The sequence below is a fragment of the Coptis chinensis genome, chromosome 2 (assembly GCF_015680905.1).
Source record: "Coptis chinensis isolate HL-2020 chromosome 2, ASM1568090v1, whole genome shotgun sequence".
Lineage (NCBI taxonomy): Eukaryota > Viridiplantae > Streptophyta > Magnoliopsida > Ranunculales > Ranunculaceae > Coptis > Coptis chinensis.
Genome location: NC_141457.1, coordinates 53,747,864 through 53,767,177, shown reverse-complemented (window position 1 = coordinate 53,767,177; position 19,314 = coordinate 53,747,864). Strand labels below are relative to the sequence as shown.

Sequence of the window (19,314 nt, the reverse complement as noted above, 5' to 3'; positions counted from 1 at the left end):
CGTATATATCTTGAAATCATTTTCAGAATGATACTAGGAGTGCGTTATTTTACACCTCATTGAACTCCCTGGGCATTTTCAATTTTTTGATTCAGATTATATCTATTACCAACATCCTTTTCCTCCCTAATATGTGTGCCGCTCTTACAACATCACAAATGCATAGCAATAATGTGCAAAATAAAAGGAAAAATCCATATGAAAGTAAAACAATTCCAAGTTCAAATACTGTTTTATATCAAGAAGAGGCCCGTCACAGGGGATATATTATATATAGTTTCGGCAGCATAGGTAATAGCAGAAAATAAATATGTTTTTCAGTGCAAGATCAAGGACGCCAAGCAAAACGAGCGTACACCCTCATTTTAGGAGAGTCTTGACAATGTCTTTGAGACATTGAGCTTCTTCGGGTGAATGTAGGACTGCCCACAGCCAACAAACATCACAGGTGCCCCAGATCTGTAAACCATGGAAAGAGCGGCTCCAACCTGCATATATGACCCAGGTCAAATTAAATTGGACATCCATATTGCATCTAGATCCTACCTTGTCATCAATAGTGTCAAACTTGGTCAGCAGAATACCATCAATTAACCTTGCATTAGGTGAAGTCGCGAGGCCTGCCAATCTCTGTATTGGCAACGCAAACAGGCTAAATTAAAATTCCATCAACCAGAATGAATGACAGAGAAAAGTAACGGTTGATATCTAAAGGACAAATCTAAGAATCTCTATATGCTCTAATCTTCACAGCACTAGAAAGAATAGGAGGGGAAATGGGTGTTTCGATTTTCATATGAGATGCCTGCATCTGGACAAACAACCTGATTCAACTTTGACAGCTGATCAACAGCATCATTCCCCACCAATGCTTCCCCAACAATCAGAACCAGATCTGGACTGTTCAGATAAATTAGCTTTGATAATGCTCTCATAAGAGGTTCATTGTCCTGAAAACGTAGTAAGTGTCTCTAAGTTAAAAAGATTGATAGAGACAATAAACATAAAAAGTAACCAAATGTAACTAAACTAATATAAATGAGTTATTTACAGCGTTAGAAGTCTACACACAGCGTTAATCGCTTCCTACATTGACTGGAGCTTATGGAAGCCCTTAATCCCGACTACCTGGTTGAATTTCCACCAAAAACTATCAGCTGTACTTGCAAACAACATGAAACGGTTGGCATTCACCATTGTTGCTCAAAAAAACATGTCACCCTTGACCTCTCGAAAAACAAAAACTTCAGTCTTTTTTTTGCTCGGTTATCAACAAAGAGAATTTTTTTGCTCTTACCAACCTACTAGTAAATAAATGTATGTGAGAAAATCCAAAATGTAAAACAAAATATATATCTGTGACACTAATTCTGATGCACATTCAGGAGCACTGCAAGTCTGTAAGATCCATGTCACAAACTTTAGGACAATTAGAATGTAGTCCCCAGTTGAAGATGAAAATGAATTGTCCACAAGTCTTCACTTTGGAAAATAATTTTGATACGGTAAAAACTATTTACTTTTGTAATTTCTTTTAGGTAGCGATCTTTATATAGTTAGGAGATGGCCCCAACAGAAATTAGCATTATCAAAAATTTCTTAAGTTTGTCAATGATCAAGAGCTTATATATAAATCAAATTTCGAATAATTGCCATGAACCCCATACAACAGACAAAACCAGCATTTTACAAGCACACGTAGCCCACGTGCAAAGCTTCAAATAGGTTATAACTTGTTCAAGGATATACCTAATTGATTACTTTTCTCTATGGTTAAGCTCCACGTGTAATAGTAGTTATGCTACTATCAGTAAACTATGTGTGAAAACTTCCTCTAGACCTTGGACAGGTTGTAATGATCTACAACTTACTTTTTGTCGATGAAATTTGAGAAAAAGCCCACGCCCATAACAACCTTTGGTCCTTGGGCAGCTATGTGGGATAGCATCGGCACATGGTCTGGGTGGACTGGTGGACGCTTGTTCCTAAAGTGGTTGAACTATGATGCCCCATGGAGTTTTTGTCCAACATCAGTCAGAATTGTAATGATCTACTACTTGTATCGAGGCCTCTTGAGGAAAACCCTGCACCCATGATTGGCTTTGGGCAATTAAGTGTCTACAATATCAAAATGTGGTATACGGTAGGCTGTTACAAATTTGGTATCACAGCTGGGGACGGCTAACGTGGTGAGAATGTGATAACCCATGAAGGTTTAATCAAACATCAAATGGGAAGCTGTTCTAGATTCTAAATATATTGGAATGATATATCAATTACCTGTGGTGAGCCCATATAAGGACCCCCACCCCCATGTGGGCTGGGTAGACCAGTGGGGATTACGTACAGCACGTAGTATGGGTGAATATGTACTTCACAAGAAAAGTTTTTTCTTTTTTGGGTGTCATAAGAATTTCCTGGCGAGGAATGTGAGAACAAAACTACACATGGCCTTATTGGGTTCCAAAAGTGACCCCGAGAGGGACCAAGTACCAAATTCCCTTATCGCAGGTTTCTCTATATATTCCTAGTTGGACCACATTTAAATAAGACAATTTTAGCCTTTTGTTTGTTATGATTTTGGGACCCACCTGAACTTGAAATTTCACTAACCGTGCATTTTTTCTCTCCATGATGTTGAAAATGGGCTAGTTACTACTTTACTACTACGTAAGTCGTTTTCAAAATCTGACATGGGCAGCGACCCAAGACGTGTTGGTAAGTAATTAAGCCACTCACAGGTCCACCCTTGTCTAACAGTAACAACAAAACCTTAAAGAAGATTCATAGGACTAGATCATCTGCCTATGGAAGACATCCTTCATGAATTAAAATGTACATGTAGTAAGAAGGATACAAAAAATGCACTCATTAAAATACGGGTGATTAGAATATCATCGCATGTGAGAATATACCTGCATACATCCAGCTGTATCTACAAGAACAACATCTGAACCATTACGAGTAGCCTCCTGGATGGCTTCCTTTGCTACAACAGCAGGATCTTTGTCATACCCTTTTTCAAATATAGGAATCTGTCAACAGGAAATGTATCAGTAACAGCCTTCTGTGATCTAGATTGCACCAAATATAGGTGTCTAATCATACATTCAGTTTACGTGCATGAGTCCGAAGCTGCTCAACTGCTCCAGACCGGAACGTGTCACAAGCAGCCATCATCACACTGACATTATGTTCCTGAAGCCAGTGGGCAACGTGCATAATGAAATCGTAAAAGTAGTAGAAGCATGAGCAGACTTCTCCCAGATCAGGTGTATTTCAAAATTGATCAAAGTAGAGAATTTTAACCTTTGCAAGATTGGTGGACTTTCCGACCACATTGACACCAATAAAAACAATAACATATGGTTTCCCTTGCTCCTTGGAAACATGCACATCCCTCAGTATGTCAATAGATCGTTTGGGTGTTAAGATGTGAACAAGGGCCTCCTCCATTGCAGTCTGCACAGTCATCATTTGTAATGTAAATAAGAATCAGTTGACAACAGTAACTAACACTATTTTAGTATTTTTTCACATAGAAGAAAAAAGGAACAGCTTAGATACCTGTATGGTCGATGATATCCTTGTGAAGGAACCCAAATTTTTACCCTCAAGACTAGCTGCAACTGACTCACAGAGTTTCTCAGCTATTTCCTCTGCCTGAAAAGACACAATAATGAAACCTAATAAGCGAATGATAATCACACGGAGTACGAGAAACTGAAGTTACATGTTGGACAACGATTCATACCACATTCTTGGTCATGAGCCTATCTTTAAGAGCTTTAGAGCTGATTCCAGGTCTGACTTCTCCAAATTTGCTTTCCACGCTATACTGAAAGCAGAAAATTGCAAGAAGCTAATATCAGAGAAAAAAAATAACAGACTCCACCCTTTGTGAATCAAACAGTAAAGGTTAACAAATACAAGGTTCCTACGGGCCATTTGAGGTGAAAGCTTATTTCCATCCAACTGTAATATTAACCAATCCACTCAGGGTCTAATAACTTCACGGAATGTGCCAAAAAAGTAATTGTTAAAGTATGAACTTCACGAGGATTTTAGCTTGGGACCTACAATAAGCCTTATGTAGGTAAGAAATAACAGACTCCACCCTTATGCTGTTAACAGTAAGTGTAAAAGATAAAAAAAAAAAACTATGTGCAATCAGCCAATCACAGCCATCTGAGGCGAAAGCTTCTTGCCTATCCAATTGTTAAAGTAACATATCTACTCGGGGTGGGTCTAACATCTCCATGGATTGTGTTAAAGAACACCAATTCTCTAAGATATGAAACTCACAAGAACTTTAGCTTTAATCTTAAGATAAGATCACTATACGCCTCACCAACTTAGTCTACTGATAATTGCAAAAGCAAATTTACTTTAAAAAGACTAAAAAGAATCGCTTCAAAGTTCAAACAGAAATCCAGAAGCAATCGTCTTTTATCATTTTCTTTTTTTATTATTCAAATCAATTGGGGCATCAGAACTCGAATTTGAGAATAACCCTCTGCCATGCTTTCTGTTAGCAAATAATTATTTTCCCAATGTACTATTAAATATTTTCCAAAACACAAACAAACCCAGATATTGGAAATGAAAAGCAAGCCCTTTATTACAAAATGGTTTCAATTAGGCAGAAAAGAAGATCATCTTTTACACAAAGTGCAGTAAGTCATGATCCAAATACAACTCAACATAAAACTCATAAAAATATTTTCTTGTAATACTGAGGTCAGGAATTCAAAACCACTAACTTACCACTTCGCAATATAAGGATGAGGCATCTATCATAAACACTCTAAAGTAGAAGACAATGATTTCTTATTTCAAACGCTTGACAATACTGATGCTGGCAGAAAACATCAATTTAGCAATATAAAGAAGAAGGGACATCTCAAATTACAACAGAAAGACAGTACAAACATGTCAAGAATATTTTCTACTATTTTGTTTGGTATTTTCAATGTTTGCAAGTGCAATCAAATGCCCCCGACATTTTGGACACCTAAGTAGTCGCTTTTTGTTCAGAACACGTAAGTTGTTTGACAATTGACACAAAGAGAAATCTTGATTCTCACAACAATACCGACATTGAATACTTTTGACAAAATGACCTTAAAACACATTACAAACTCCTTTCCTGGGAACTACTTTTTTGTAAAGCAAAAGTAGGTTCTGCAAATAAAATTTTCCTGTTGAATATAATTTTCTAAAATAATTTTTTAACATTGTTGTCGTGAATCCACCAACGTGCCACACCTTCACATTTCCACTGGAGAGTTACATAATTTAAGCAGGTTGCTTGATACCATCTTCTAAGGGAAGTCTTAATAAACAAAGACAACCATTGACCAGACTATTCTGCTACAATATGTGTATGTTTCCTGCCAACTTCAAAGTCAGGTCACTCAACAAAGAGGGGTGATGTTTAATGTACAGAATGGAATTCTAAGGTATTTTGATAGGTTACACATCTTCGCATTCTTTCCAAAGTTACTTGAACAACAGCGCACTATGAACACATGTTCAAGAGGGAGTGATTAGACAATAACGAGCCATGGATATATACCCAAAAAGATAAAATCCTTTTTTTTTTTTTTTCATCCTCAGACAAAGGGTGAATCTTAAATACTATCCCTGTACCAAAGTATTAGCCCAAAGTACTAGAATATGCACGAATGTACCTTTTAGTACAATAAACGTTCTAAACTGGAACGCATGCTGTATTTGTTTTCTAAAAGACAAAAGAAAACGGGGTTATTTAACTTATCCGTAAGATGAAGCTAGACCAACTACTATCTGCTAAACGGTAAGGTTAATATCTTATCAGATATCAAAGAGTTAAACGCAAATGAATACTACAAAGCCTTGAATGTCAAGCACATGCATTCCCACTATTACAATTGATCTGCGTCTGACTACAAGACAAAAAAAATGAACAATTGCATAAAAAGAGACCGCTTACCTCTGGAACATTGAGGAAAACCATCCCTTCTTTTTTGCACCAAGCTTGTTGTCTTCGTCTCCTTCGCTCTCACTATCACTGCTGATAATTTCTTCCTTGTCCATCATACTTTCACCAAGATTCGCTGCCACAACTTCAATATTTGTTCCCCTCTCTCTTCTACAGGGTCAGTAAAGTCAAGTTTAGGGTCTGATACTCTGATGGTTTATCATCCCAAACTCTGTTTTTCTTTGACTCCACCTTTGGAGCCTTGTTAACAACAGTATCAGTTTTCTTTCCACCTTTGGTTAGTTCTTAGCTTCTGAAGCTTATTTACATCTAACGCCCCAGCTTCAGAACTCCCATTTCCTCTTTTCTTTGATTCACTTTTCACATGATATTCAACTCTGCTTTCATGCCCCCATTGGAAATTCCATTCTCCAATTTAAGCCCTTTGGATGAATCTTTATCTCCAGCATCCTTAGAACCACTACTCTTTTGATTTCCACCGCCACCACCCGAAGCCTGCCCTTGCTTCTTGCTCTGAACATTTGTATGTCGCGCTGCTTGCTTCACTGTTTTTAATTCATCAGCCCTAGCTTCAGCCTCCTTCTGTAACTGCCTAAATACATCATCAAATTCATTGTAAACCATCCGCTTCGGATCATAAACCCAAGATCGTTATGGAAGGTTCATTTAAGAGTATAAGCAGCACGAGGAGCATCGTAATTGTGTTTTTCCAATAAGCAAGACCGGATCAATGTGTCAATTGGTGATCCTTTAAGAGCATTCCCAAGCTCCTTAAATGTCCATAGGATCAAACTTCCTCTTGTGAATATTAGTAATTGTTCTAACATCTCTTATCTCTACAAAACTGAAACAAAAATAAGAGGTAGTACATAAAGAACATTAGTAATAATTTGTATATATGTAAGTGGGAATAAATGTTAAAAAATTGTACACCACAAAACAAACTATCACAAGATTAACATCTATACGTCCTTGAAACCTATCAAAAGACTAGCCAGTGCAACTTATATTCTGTATTGCCATGGGTGGCGTAGCCAATGCTGAATTATACGCATATATAACAAACCAAATAATATGATTATGTGTTTTTCGTGAATTGTATATTATAATATAATCGTTTGCAATGATGAGAAAGTTAAACTTAGAATTAGAAATTTAGAATGAATACGTACCAGAAAGTAAGTGGTGTGTGTTGTTACATGTAGAATCTATTTTATTTCCTCGTACTAGTTTGCTTTAAGTTTTTATACATACAAACCCGAAATCTCCAAGGCTTTGTTTCATTTGATCATGTGAATATTCATGACGTTAATTCATTTAAATGTGAAGTTCTCAACTACAAAATTATTTTTAAGCTACATTTATAGAGCTACACGCTTTTTGGCTATATATATATTTTTTCTTTGGTAAGCCCCACTAAGATAGTATGATAAAACCAGTGTTTAGAAAACCGGACCGGTGGTTGAACTGGTGTCCGACCAGAACCGGTAAATTTTCGTTTCGGTTCAGGTATAACTTGAGTTTTTGGTTGAACCGGCGAACCTAAACCAACATGCTATTATGTGTTTCTTGTATAAGAAATTCGTTTTGATATATAATACCAATTAATATTGAATTAAAACATGTATTTATTCATTTTATTATTGTAATTATTAAAAAATTTGCTAAATAAGCATCAATCGGTCCGACCGAGTCGAACTATAGTTGAATCTGGTTGAACCATTTTAACAAAAAATCGGTTCAATCACCGGTCTGGTTTTCAAAACATTGGATAAAACCAATGAATGTACTAATGTAGCAGCAAATTATACGACATGTATCACTGATTTGGGAGTCCTCGGCCCACTAAAACAAAAGTGTTGCGAGCTATTCTTGTATGATTTGTATCCATTTATGATTGGATTGCTAAACAGTGCGGTTTTCGTCACAATATTATATCATGCGTTTCAAGTCTGAGGCATGTATTTATCTTCAAAACTTTTGTAACATGGTAAAGACTCAATTTCAACGCTCGGTTCGCACTATTCCTAGTGACAATGGGTTGGAATTCCTTTCTGGTCATATGAAGTCCTATTATCATGAGAATGGTATTTTGCATCAACACACTTGTGTTGAAAGCCCTCAACAAAATGGAGTGGCTGAACTTAAGTTAGTGCGGACATCAATAGGCCCAAGCCCAGATGCATAAAGAGGCGTCTATCTTTTTAGTAGTCTTTTGTTTTTAGAATGTCATGTAGCATATTAATATTGGTTTATTGCTTTTTAGGATAGTTATAAATAAGGGGTTTGAGGTTAGGGTTAGACAGTTGATGTTTAGTAGTGATTTTCTTTCTCAGAGTCAATAAAAGAGACTTCTTTATTTTATGATTCTTAATTGTTTTTTTTATATAAGTTGTAGATTTCTTCTTTTTAATCGCTTTCGCTCATAAATCTACATCAAATCTCGTATCGGAGTACAAATCGTTCATGGTAAAATCAAAATTTTTTTATTTCTTCTTTTTCATTTTTTTTGAGAAAATTTTAGTGTTACAGTTCATCGGGTATTGTTCACGGAAATACTGTTCATCGAAAACACTATTCACAAGTACTGTTCACCCGAGATTGATTTTCTGTCTTTTTCCTCTTTTCTCGTTAAAGATTCAATTTTTCTTGTTTTAGAGTCAAATTTCAATTTTTATATCATACATAAAGAAGCCAAAGATGCAGCATCTAGAAGAAAATGTCCATGGTTTGAATGCCAAGTTTGAAGCTATGCAAGAATCATTGAATGCGATTCTAGTCGCCCAGCAACAAAATTCTAGTGTTTCTCGAGGGGTTGGTTTGCCTTTGCCTCAGTCACAACAAGTGCCACCAACATCAATGGCGCCTCCTCAGAATTTTCAAGTACCGCCAATATCTATGCCATTCAGCTATCATCCGGATTTCTGTCAACAACAGCTAATGTATTAGGGTTATTCTCCTTATTATCAGTCTTGGAATCATAGTCAGTATCAATCTATGCCACAGTATGCGCCTAACCCTAATCTGGGATATGCGCCTATGCCAAGCTATCCTCAACAAGAACTTTCTAGGTTATAGACTGCTCCTCCTTCCGTGCTGCAGGGTCTTGAAGTGGTGGGTACACCTATTGTGACTATAGTACTCTCGCCTCCTACCTTGGTCACTACTACTGCACCAGCAGACACTACAGTAATTCCAGCACCCACAGATACTGTCTTGCTAGAACAGGTTGTACACCAGTACCAACCATTGCGTCATTTTGATGTTCGGTCTGGTCACTCGACTTCTCACCCAGGTCTTACTGATACAGCTGCAACAGCAAGCCAGAAACGAGTTGAACAATGGTTCCAGCATGACCATCCAGTCGAGGTTCCTCTAGTAGATCGCGAACCTTTTAATCTTCCTCTTGTTATTTGTTGGAGCTCTAAAGTTCCACCCCCTCTCTCTCTTCTTTTTCCTAGGTTTAGCCTCTCTAGTTTTGCCCAACAAGTCCCCTTTCTCTCTCTCTCTCACTGTTCTTTTTATACACCTTTGTCTTCCATCATAGTCGTCCACCTATCCCTTCATCCCTCGCTCACCTTTCTTCCATGTGTAGGGCTTCTATCGTGCACCTGGGGGACCGCGGACTAATACTGTGCTCACGAGTTCTCCGCATATCTTGCCTCGGGCCCCTCCCACAGTCGATCCCCTACTCCTCGATTTTCAATACCACAGTTCGTATCGGGTCACATTACACCTGATCCTTTTTACCGCAGATCCTACCACTACAGATGCCCCTTCTCGACGCCACGGCCCTATATAGGCCCGGGGTCAAGAATACTCTTTACTTCCTTGCCAGAGCACCAAGCCGCCCCTTTCTGACTGCTCATCGATATGTGTGTGTTGTAGTGAGTACTCATCACCTTTTCACTGCCCCTTCGTATTTTGAGCCTCCACGTGTCCCCCATCCACTGGACCACCTGCCGACTCCTCGGTTTCTTCACCCTAAGAATTTTACCATTTTACCCTTCCCCTATTTAGAGCTCGCTCATTTCTTCTTCCTCACTCACTTCACTTTGCTTTTCTCTCATTTCTCCTCTCTCCTTCCTCAACATCTCCTCCCCTTCCCTCACATTCCGATCCACTGAGACCCTTGGTGATTGCTCCGGCTCGTCTTTTCTATATTGGGATTCCGATTCAGGTTTGTCATTTCCCTTTCCCTTTTGATTTAGTGTTTATCTTTAAATCCCTTCTTCTATTTTAGCAACTGTTCAAATCTTCCTCTTTTTTCAAAAATGTTCCTCTTCCTTTCCCGATGTCAGTTTCCGACTCCAAGGACTCCTCTTCTTCCCGATCTATGGAGGTGGCCTTTCCACCTCCAGTGGTTGCTGCGGTAGTCCCGTCCACATCCAGACGATTCCTTCTTCCGTTGTCGCCCCCTCTCCGAAGTCGTAGACCTAATTTGAATGTGATTAGGGTTGCCTATGGAATCCCTGCTGACATCACCATAGATCATGTGCCATCTGTCACTCACTACCCTCATCTGGTTCCCCGATGGCCGAGGTCCCTTGTAGTTACTGTCAGTCAGATCATCGCTGGGCTGCGGCTTCCCTTCACCCTGTTAAACGTTGAAGTATGCAATCACTTTAACATCCCTCCTTGTCAAGGCATTGGGAACTTCTGGAGGGTGATGTACGCCGTGAACTATTATAATAGGTACGAGGATCCCAAATTGTCATGCCGTGATATTGTCTCCAACTATTTCATAAAGACCTGCACCAAAAATGTCAGTGTAGGGTACCAATCCTTCTGTGTCCGCCCCAAAAAGAAGTCATTTGTCCTTCACATCACTACTTCTGACAAACTGTGGCATCACTACCCACTGTATGTATCGGGGAATTTCCTGCCCGCAGACCTTCCTTTAGGATTGACACTTAATCACCTTGCTTTCCAATCTAGTGGTAAGTCTGGTTGTAGCCTCCGTCTATTCTTGCACTTAACCCACGTTATTAACGGTTTTGTTGATGTCTTCTCATGCAGGTTAGCGACTTGATTCCAAATCCTGCATATACTTAGGTGTCACCACTCCCGTCTTTGACAGGCTCCGCAGTCTAAGATCGGCCCAAGCTGCCTTTCTGAACCTCCACCCGTCTACGGGTACCCCACTGTTAGAAGTGCCTGACCTTCACAACATCGTGGGCTTTTCCGCGCCCTTTTATCGTCCACCCCCTCCCAAAGAAAGGAAACCTAGAGCATCGCCTCCTCCCAAGAAATGTTCTCGTCCCCACACTCCTCGTCGCCGCCCTGTCCGAGATTCCTCAAATTTTTCTACTGCTATTGCGCCCAGTGACCCTATTCCTCCACCCGCTCTAAAACCCTTTTCTTCTTACAGATCTATTTCTACCTGGGAAGATCAATACACCCCTCCACTCTCTCCCTCCGCAGACATGGACATCATAAAAATGAAGTTGTTTGATAGTGATGAGGATGATGATGAAGTGATGGAAGTCTCTCCCACCGCGGTGGTTTCTCCCACTGTTAGGCCGCCAAGTAAGCGACTGAGGACCAATGTGTCTGAGGAACCTGCTCCTATCGTCCGAGCCACTGAATCTGAGGCCCCTCCTGAGCTTGTCCGCCAGCCAGGTAAGGAGACAGCCTTCCCCTCTAGCCGAGATGTCACCTCAGAAGTGTTCGCCCTAACTTTTAAGGTTCGCAACCATAAAGTTACTGTTGCGGACTCTGCTTTCGAAAATCCTGTTGTGGCCTCCTCTCTCTTCTACGGTTCCCATCTGCCGAAAGATCTGGCTTATGCAGAAGGTGGTACCTTTGAGCACCATCGTACTTCCCTATACACTAACTGGGAGAAGGTACCCTCTCTTATCTCCGCCCTTGTTCCCTCACCTTTCATTTCTGACTTGTTGTTCTTCTTGCTTTTAGGTGAGCCTTGATATCTCCTACATGATCTGCGGTCTCTTTAGCGCTCGGACTAAGGTGGATTCTCTGGAGAAAGAATCCAGATGTCCTAACGGTCTAAGAGCCACTTGTGCCCGACTCCATCTGGAGCTAGAAGACGTGGATCTAGCCAAAACCCAGGCACAGGATGAATTAAAGAATGCGGAAGCCAACCACCAGCTATATATGGATATGGTTAATGAACGCTTAAGTCATCAGCGTACAACACTCCTCCAGTAGCACCAAACCAGTCTTGACGCTCTTGCTCTACAACACCAAGAAAGTACTGCGGCCCTTTTAGAGCAGCATAAGGCGAACATTGTCACCCTTCAAAACCGTTTCAAGGCCTTGGTTGACAGGAGGGTGGCCAAGAAACTACAAGAAGAACATGATCGACTTCTCAAGGAGGGTCGCATTCTGCCCGAGAAGCCGTCCACCCCTGCTGAAAAGTCTGCAGAAGAGAACCTTGAAGCTGCAGGTGGAACCGAAGTGATGGGATCCATCGTGGAAGATAACACAATGAAAGATATCACTACTAATGATGAGATCTCTACTGCGATCCCCACCTCTATGGAGACCCCAAATACTTTGAAAATCATATTGAGGATTTCCTGTCTTGACCTTTTGTGTACTCCATTTATTTTTGTGACAATGTATGTTTATTTGTGCAACTTCTGTACTCCTTTCGTTACGACTTTGACCTTGTGGATGTTTTCTTTCAAGTACTATTATTACCTCCTTCACTACATTCGTTATTAATTACGTATTGATGCTCTTTGAAATCTGTTTGCTCTTGCACTCGCACTTTACTTGCACTTTACTTTACTTTACGTATTGATGTTTCTCGGCAGCTGAAGAGCTGGCTGGGGGCAACTCACCTTGCCCCAAGTTTGATTAAGACCTCATATTCGCAAAGGGCTCATCCCCCCCGCTATCTCTCGGTGGCTGATGAGCCGGCTGGGGGCACTTCACTCTTCCCCTAAGTTTGATTTGGACGTGATGTCCGCGAAAGGCTCATCGCCCCCGCTATCTCTCGGCGGCTGATGAGCTTGCTGGGGGCACTTCACTCTGCCCCTAAGTTTGCTTCGGACGTGAAATCCGCGAAAGGCTCACCCCCACCACCCCTGTCTCTCTGAGGCTGATCCGCCTTTATTAATTAGCCATGCCAATTTCTCAAAAGTGCCATTGTATTATATATGTGCAAATAGCCCAAGTCCCTTGCTCCGGACTGGTATTACATTTAAACATAAAACTTTTTCAACAGTCTTACATTCCAAGGTCTCTCCATCAACTTTCTTTCCATGGTCTGCAGCTTGTAAGTGTTAGCTCCTCCGACATCCACCACCGTGTAGGGTTTCTCCCAATTTGGTCCCAGCTTCCCATCATTTGCTTTCTTGGTACTTGGAGTTACTCTGCGGAGCACAAAGTCTCCTACTTGAAATTACTGCGGTCTCAACCTCTTGTTATAATGATTTTGCAGGTGTCTGTGGTACTCCTTTAGTCTGATGCACGCAGTGTCCCTCCTTTCCTCAGCCAAGTTCAAATCTCTAGACAGTATGCCCCAGTCCAAACCCCCTTCAACAGCCTTAGTGCGTGTCGTGGATGCCACCATCTCCGTTGGGATCACTGCCTCTATGCCGTATGCTAATGAGTCTCTCTAGTGGAGGTTCGTGGGGTAGTGCGGTAAGCCCAAAGCACGTGACTCAATTCATCAGCCCATGCCCCTTTTCGATCTTCCAACTTTCTCTTGAGGTTGTTCATTATGGTCCTGTTGGATGATTCGGCCTGTCCATTACCCTCGAGATTGTAGGGAGCTGAGAATCCCTGTTTCACATTATAAGCCTGCAAAAACTCTTTCACCTTTGACCCCGTGAACTGTGTTCCATTGTCCGCTATGATGGAATGTGGTAACCCAAACCTGCATATGATGTTTTCCCATAAATATTGAATCATTTGCTCCTCCTTCACCTGTTGCAAGGCCACGGCCTCTATCTACTTGGTAAAGTAATCTGTAGCGGCCAGTATGAATCTCCTCTTTCCATTAGCCATTAGCAGTGGACCCACAATATCCATGGCCCACATAGCGAACGACCACGGACTTGATACATTGTGTAGCAGCTCCGCTGGTGCAAATATTAACTGAGAAAACCTCTGACATTTTCCACACTTTTTAGCAAACTCTATTGCATCCCTTTTCATATGAGGCCAAAAGTAACCATGAGTCAACAGCTGGTGTGTTGTGGTTCTTCTCTCGGAATGACTCCCACAATCTCCCGTATGCAATTCCGCCAGTACTTCTTGTGCCAGGTCCGACCCCAGGCACCTCAACAGAGGTCCATCAAAATTCTTTCTATACACCTCCCCTTCTATCAGAGTGTACCTCTGCGAAGTCTGTTCCAACCTTCTCCTCTCTTTCTTATCCACCACCTCTCCTCCGGATAGAAAGTGCTTAATTGGGTCCATCCATCCTCTTACCCCTTCTGGTGTTTGGCATATTTCTTCCACCCTCTCGATACTCGGTTTCTCCAACCTCCTTACTCTAATGGTTCTCTCTTCCAACCTCGGTATCGCAACCACGACGTAAGCCAGGGCGTCTTTATGTCTGTTCTCACCGTGACCCAAGTGTATGAACCTGATCTTTTTGAACTTTATTGCTCTTCTGTGTACAATCTCCAAATATCTTGACATTTGCGCACATCTAGCAACAAAACCTCCGTTTGCCTGGCACATTACCAAATTTTAGTCTGAGTACACAGTCAACTCGTCCACCCCCAAATCCTCTGCCATTCCTAGTCCCGCTATCACAGCCTCATATTCTGACTCATTATTGGTTGCTGCGAACCCCAACTTCATAGACAATTCTATTATGTCATTATCTGGAGTAACCACTACGACACATATTCCGCTACACGTGTCTGTGGCAGACCTGTCTGCGAACACTCTCCATCCATTCTTCTTATCCCATGGGTCTAACAAGTCCGGTTCCCCCTCATGTTCAGGCTCCATGACCATCTCCTCCCCCCAGGTAGGATCCTCCGCCGAGAACTCTGCCACTACCTGTGCTTTTACCGCAGTCCTTATTTAATATTGAACTTTATAAGAACTCAGCATCACCGCCCATTTTAGCATTCTTCTGGACTTCTCTGCTTTCAGCGTTTGTTTAAGGGGCAGATTTGTCACCGCCAACATTGAATGTGCTTCAAAGTAAGGTTTCAACTTCAATGATGAGAATATTAATGCCAAAGCGTACTTCTCCACTCTACTGTACCAGGTCTCCACATCCAACAATGTTTTACTTTGGAAGTACACCGGCTTTTCAACCTTATCAACCACTCGGACGAGGACCGAACTCTGTAACTCCCAAGTATAGGTACAACCTCTCTCCCGGTTCTGGCCACGACAGCAAAGGCGCCTTGCCCAAATAACCCTTCAGTTCTTGAAACGCTTCCTTGCATTCGGCCATCCAAACGAAGTCCGGAGTACTCCTTAATAGTCAATAAAGCGGCCTACACTTGTTTGACGACTTAGAAATGAACCTGTTCAATGCCGCGACTTTGCCCGCTAACCGCTGTACTTTTTTGATATTCTGAGGTGAAGGCATCTCTACCAACAATCGTATTTGCTCGAGATTGGTTCTATTCCTCGATGTGTCACAATGTATCCCTGTGGTCACCCCAAATGTGCACTTATCTGGGTTGAGGTTTAAATTGTGTGCCCGTAGTATGCTAAATGTCTCCCTCAGGCCCTCTAGGTGCTCTTCCTCCGACATGCTCTTTTCCACCATGTCATCTATATATATATATATATATATATATATATCTCGATTCCCTTTCGGATCTTGCTCTCGAACATTTTCTCTCCCAGCCGCTGGAAAGTGGCCCTGGCATTCTTCAAACCGAACGGCATCCTCATATAACAATAGGTACCCCCTTCCACTATGAAGGACGTCTTCTCCTGATCCGGTCCATACATTGCGACCTGGTTATACCCCATCGGCGCGTCCATGAATGAGAATATTTTGAATCCTGCTCGGTCCACTAACTCATCCACTCACGGTATAGGATAACTGTCTTTCAGGCACTCTGAGTTGACATCTATGAAATCAACGCACATACGCACTTTGCCATTCTCAATCTGTACCGCGATGATGTTGGACAACCAGTCCATGAACTCCACTTCCCGTATTATTCCCGCTCCTTTTAACCTTGCAACCTCCTCGCGAATCCCCTCTACATACTTCGGACTAATGCTTTGAATCCTTTGTCTCACAGGCTTAACATCTTCCCTCATGTGCAAACGGTGACATGCGAAACCTGAGTCTAATCTAGTGATATCCTTAATTGTCCAAGCAAAGACATCTTTATTTTTAGAGAGGAACTGTATCAGTTTGTTCTTCCACTCTTCAGGCAAACTGAACCCTATATATTGACGTAAACTTCTCCTCCTCCCCCGTCCCCAAATTCACTATCTCAATCTCATCGAGAGTCTTCGGTACCACTGATGGCTCTGCCTCCCCCTCCATAGAGGTACACTATAATTGCTATTCCCACCTCTTCCTAGGGTTCGACGTCTCTCCTTCATCCCCTCGGATCAACCTCTTCACTGTCTCCTGATGACTATTCTTCGCCATCACCTGATCGCCACGAACCTCATACATCCCAGTTGGGGTGGGAAAGTGGATCACTTAGTAGTAAGTGGATGGTACCGCCTTCATCTTGTGAATCCACTGCCTCCCTAGAATGGCATTGTACTGGAAATTGGCGTCCATCACCTTGAATCGAGAGAACACTGTCACCGGTCCCGTTGTCACAGGGAGAAAGAGTTCTCCTAAAGGCTCAGTCATGCTTCCATTGAACCCGTACAAATTTGTCTGCGATGGTCTCAATTGTTTCCTGCCGATCTTCATCTCTTCCATTGTCCCTCTAAACAACAAATCTACGGTGCTGCCACAATCAATTAGTACCCTTTTCACCATGTAATTACCCATTTCTACCGTGATCACCAATGTATCCTCGTGCGGGGAGTCGACCACCTTCAAGTCCGTGTTAGTAAACACTATGCTTCCCTTGTCAGTCGCGGACCATGGGGCTGGCCGCGAGTGTCCTGATGCTTTATTGACTTGTTGTATGCTCGCGGTTCGTCTTATCTTATCTTGGTGGGCGTTGTGACTTAATATCTCTCCACTGAAAATGACGTTGATTGTCCCCAGTATCTTTCCCTGGTTTGTACCTGCTCTTCTTTCCCCTTCCCCGTTGTAAACTCCTTCAGCGCCCCTTTCATATCATCCTCTGTACTAACCACTTAAGTATATAGCATTCATTCGTCTCATGGTTCTGTATCTGATGGTAGGCGCAATAAGGCTTACCTGGTATTTCCTCTTGTTTGTTTCGCAAGCCCTACAAATTATGAATCAGCAGTAATATTTCACTTAGCGGCTGGTTTACTGGTGTCTATTCCATTTCCTAGTAAGGTTTTCTCTCTCTATTCTCCCTCCTGACTTTGTTTCTCCCCCTTTCGGGCCGCGAAGAGTAGCCCCGGTACCCACTGCTTCCCCTGTCTGATGCCTTGTATCTTCCGCAATCCTCGCTTCTCTCTAATGACAATACGGCCTTCCCCGACCTCTTCATCTCTTTTTGCATAGTGTCCTCATACCTTATATATTTATCCACCCTCAGGTATAAGTCTTGTAATGCCACGATCTCGTTCTTGGCCACGGACTCATGTACCCTAGTTCCCGGGCGTAACCCCTTTTCAAATGCAATCACCGAGGTTCTTTTGTCCAAGTTTTCCACCTTTGACATCTCCGCCTTGAATATGTATAAGAAATCTCTCACTGACTCCGCGGATCTCTGTCTTACATTGAACAGAGCTGCGATATCTACTACCCTCTTTTTCTGGTGTATGAAGTGGTCCACAAAAGCTTGCTCTAACTCTTGAAAGTTGTTTATCCTCTTCAACGACAACCGGTAATACCAGTCAGTGGCTCCCCCCTTTAATCTTGCGGGGAACATCATGCATCGCAGCCTATCATACCGAGGTTCTTGCCACAACGACATCTGTTGTTGGAAGTGGTTGATGTGATCTGCCGGATCTCCCTTCCCATCGTACCTCTCAAATCTGGGCTGGTTGAACCGCTTTGGAATCTCAGACATCCAAGTTGCGTCAGCCAATGGGTTGCGGTTCAGCCCCGCCACCACCTAGTTCGCCACTCCACTTATGCCCTTAGCTTGCCCCAGATTCGCTTTCAGGTCATTGGCAATCATTTCCCTCACTTGCTCCCTCGTGAGTCCATGCCCGACATTGTCCACCAAGTTGGGCCTCCCCTCCTCCTCCTTCTCCGACTCAGACGCCTCTCTCTTCGACTCTTCTATGGTCTCCTTCTCCCTCCAAAGTCCATCGTTCTCTTCCCTCAATCTCGCTATTTCCACATGTAACAGTCTTGTTCCCTCTGAAACCGACACGGTGGTCTCTTCTCCGCCTTGCTCTCCCCTATCACTCCTCACTGACTCCCCCTCCTCCTCTGCAACTGCCACCTTCATTGGCCTTCCTACTGCTTTCTTCACTCTTGTTGCAATTTCTCCAGTTGTTTAGATCTTTTCCCACAGACGACGCCAAATGTTGGAGCTCTAAAGTTCCACCCCACCCCCTCTCTCTCTTCTTTTTCCTAGGTCTAGCCTCTCTAGTTTTGCCCAACAAGTCCCCTTTCTCTCTCTCTCACCGCATGTTCTTTTTACACACCCTTGTCTTCCATCACAGTCGTCCACCTATCCCTTCATCCTTCGCTCACCTTTCTTCCACGTGTAGGGCTTCTACCGTGCACATGCGGGACCGCAGACTAATATTGTGCTCACAAGTTCTCCGCATATCTTGCCTCGGGCCCCTCCCACAGTTAATCCCCTACTCCTCGGTTTTCAATACCATAGCTCGCATCGGGTCACATTACACCTGATCCTTTTTACCGCATATCCTACCACTACATTATTCCTCTTAGGCATGTAGGCAGACCTAATTCTATGCGAGGTTTACCACAACTCCAACCATTGGAGCGATTTGTTCCCCCTCAGAGACAACATGTTATTGTACAACCGCAAGTGCAACCTGTGGGCCAACATCAGCTACACAGTCTACCAACAGTAAATAACATGCAGGAGGGTCCTTTTATTCAGCCGAACCACTTGGGTGCTGGCTATGGCATAACTCCTAGAGGACGTGGTCATGGAGGTGCAAATAGAGGCAGGGGTGGTCGACCACCTCATAATCATCATATTCCCCTTTGGCAAGCTAGACGAGATCAACTTCCTCCACCACCACTTAGGTGACATGTTAATGATACTCTCTCTTTTTCTTCTGATAGTGATTCTTCAGATGACAGTGCACCTACAACTGGTAATCGTGTACCT

At 42.5% G+C, this 19,314-nt stretch overlaps 2 protein-coding genes and 1 pseudogene across 3 annotated transcripts; all 3 read right to left on the bottom strand.

Annotated features, from left to right (window-relative positions):
* Nucleotides 1–218: 218 nt before the first annotated feature.
* Nucleotides 219–7,295, bottom strand: LOC147516587 (uncharacterized; annotated as a pseudogene). Its single transcript, XR_015211097.1, has 10 exons — nt 7,156–7,295; nt 5,975–6,827; nt 3,755–3,838; nt 3,568–3,663; nt 3,310–3,462; nt 3,109–3,198; nt 2,916–3,035; nt 825–950; nt 547–630; nt 219–488 (listed from the first exon to the last, which is right to left on the bottom strand). The product of XR_015211097.1 is annotated as an uncharacterized LOC147516587 (transcript).
* Nucleotides 7,296–16,598: 9,303 nt separating this feature from the next.
* On the bottom strand, nt 16,599–16,901 carry LOC147516586 (uncharacterized). The gene has a single exon (XM_086593324.1). The coding sequence runs from the start codon at nt 16,899–16,901 to the stop codon at nt 16,599–16,601; it is 303 nt and encodes a 100-aa protein (XP_086449450.1).
* Nucleotides 16,902–17,376: 475 nt separating this feature from the next.
* Nucleotides 17,377–18,066, bottom strand: LOC147516585 (uncharacterized). The gene has a single exon (XM_086593323.1). The coding sequence runs from the start codon at nt 18,064–18,066 to the stop codon at nt 17,377–17,379; it is 690 nt and encodes a 229-aa protein (XP_086449449.1).
* Between the last annotated feature and the right edge of the window lie 1,248 nt (nt 18,067–19,314).

What these genes read in the sequence shown, in the direction of transcription:
- LOC147516586 (XM_086593324.1), bottom strand. Translation starts at nt 16,901, where the DNA reads ATGGGTAATTACATGGTGAAAAGGGTACTAATTGATTGTGGCAGCACC.
- LOC147516585 (XM_086593323.1), bottom strand. Translation starts at nt 18,066, where the DNA reads ATGTCTGAGATTCCAAAGCGGTTCAACCAGCCCAGATTTGAGAGGTAC.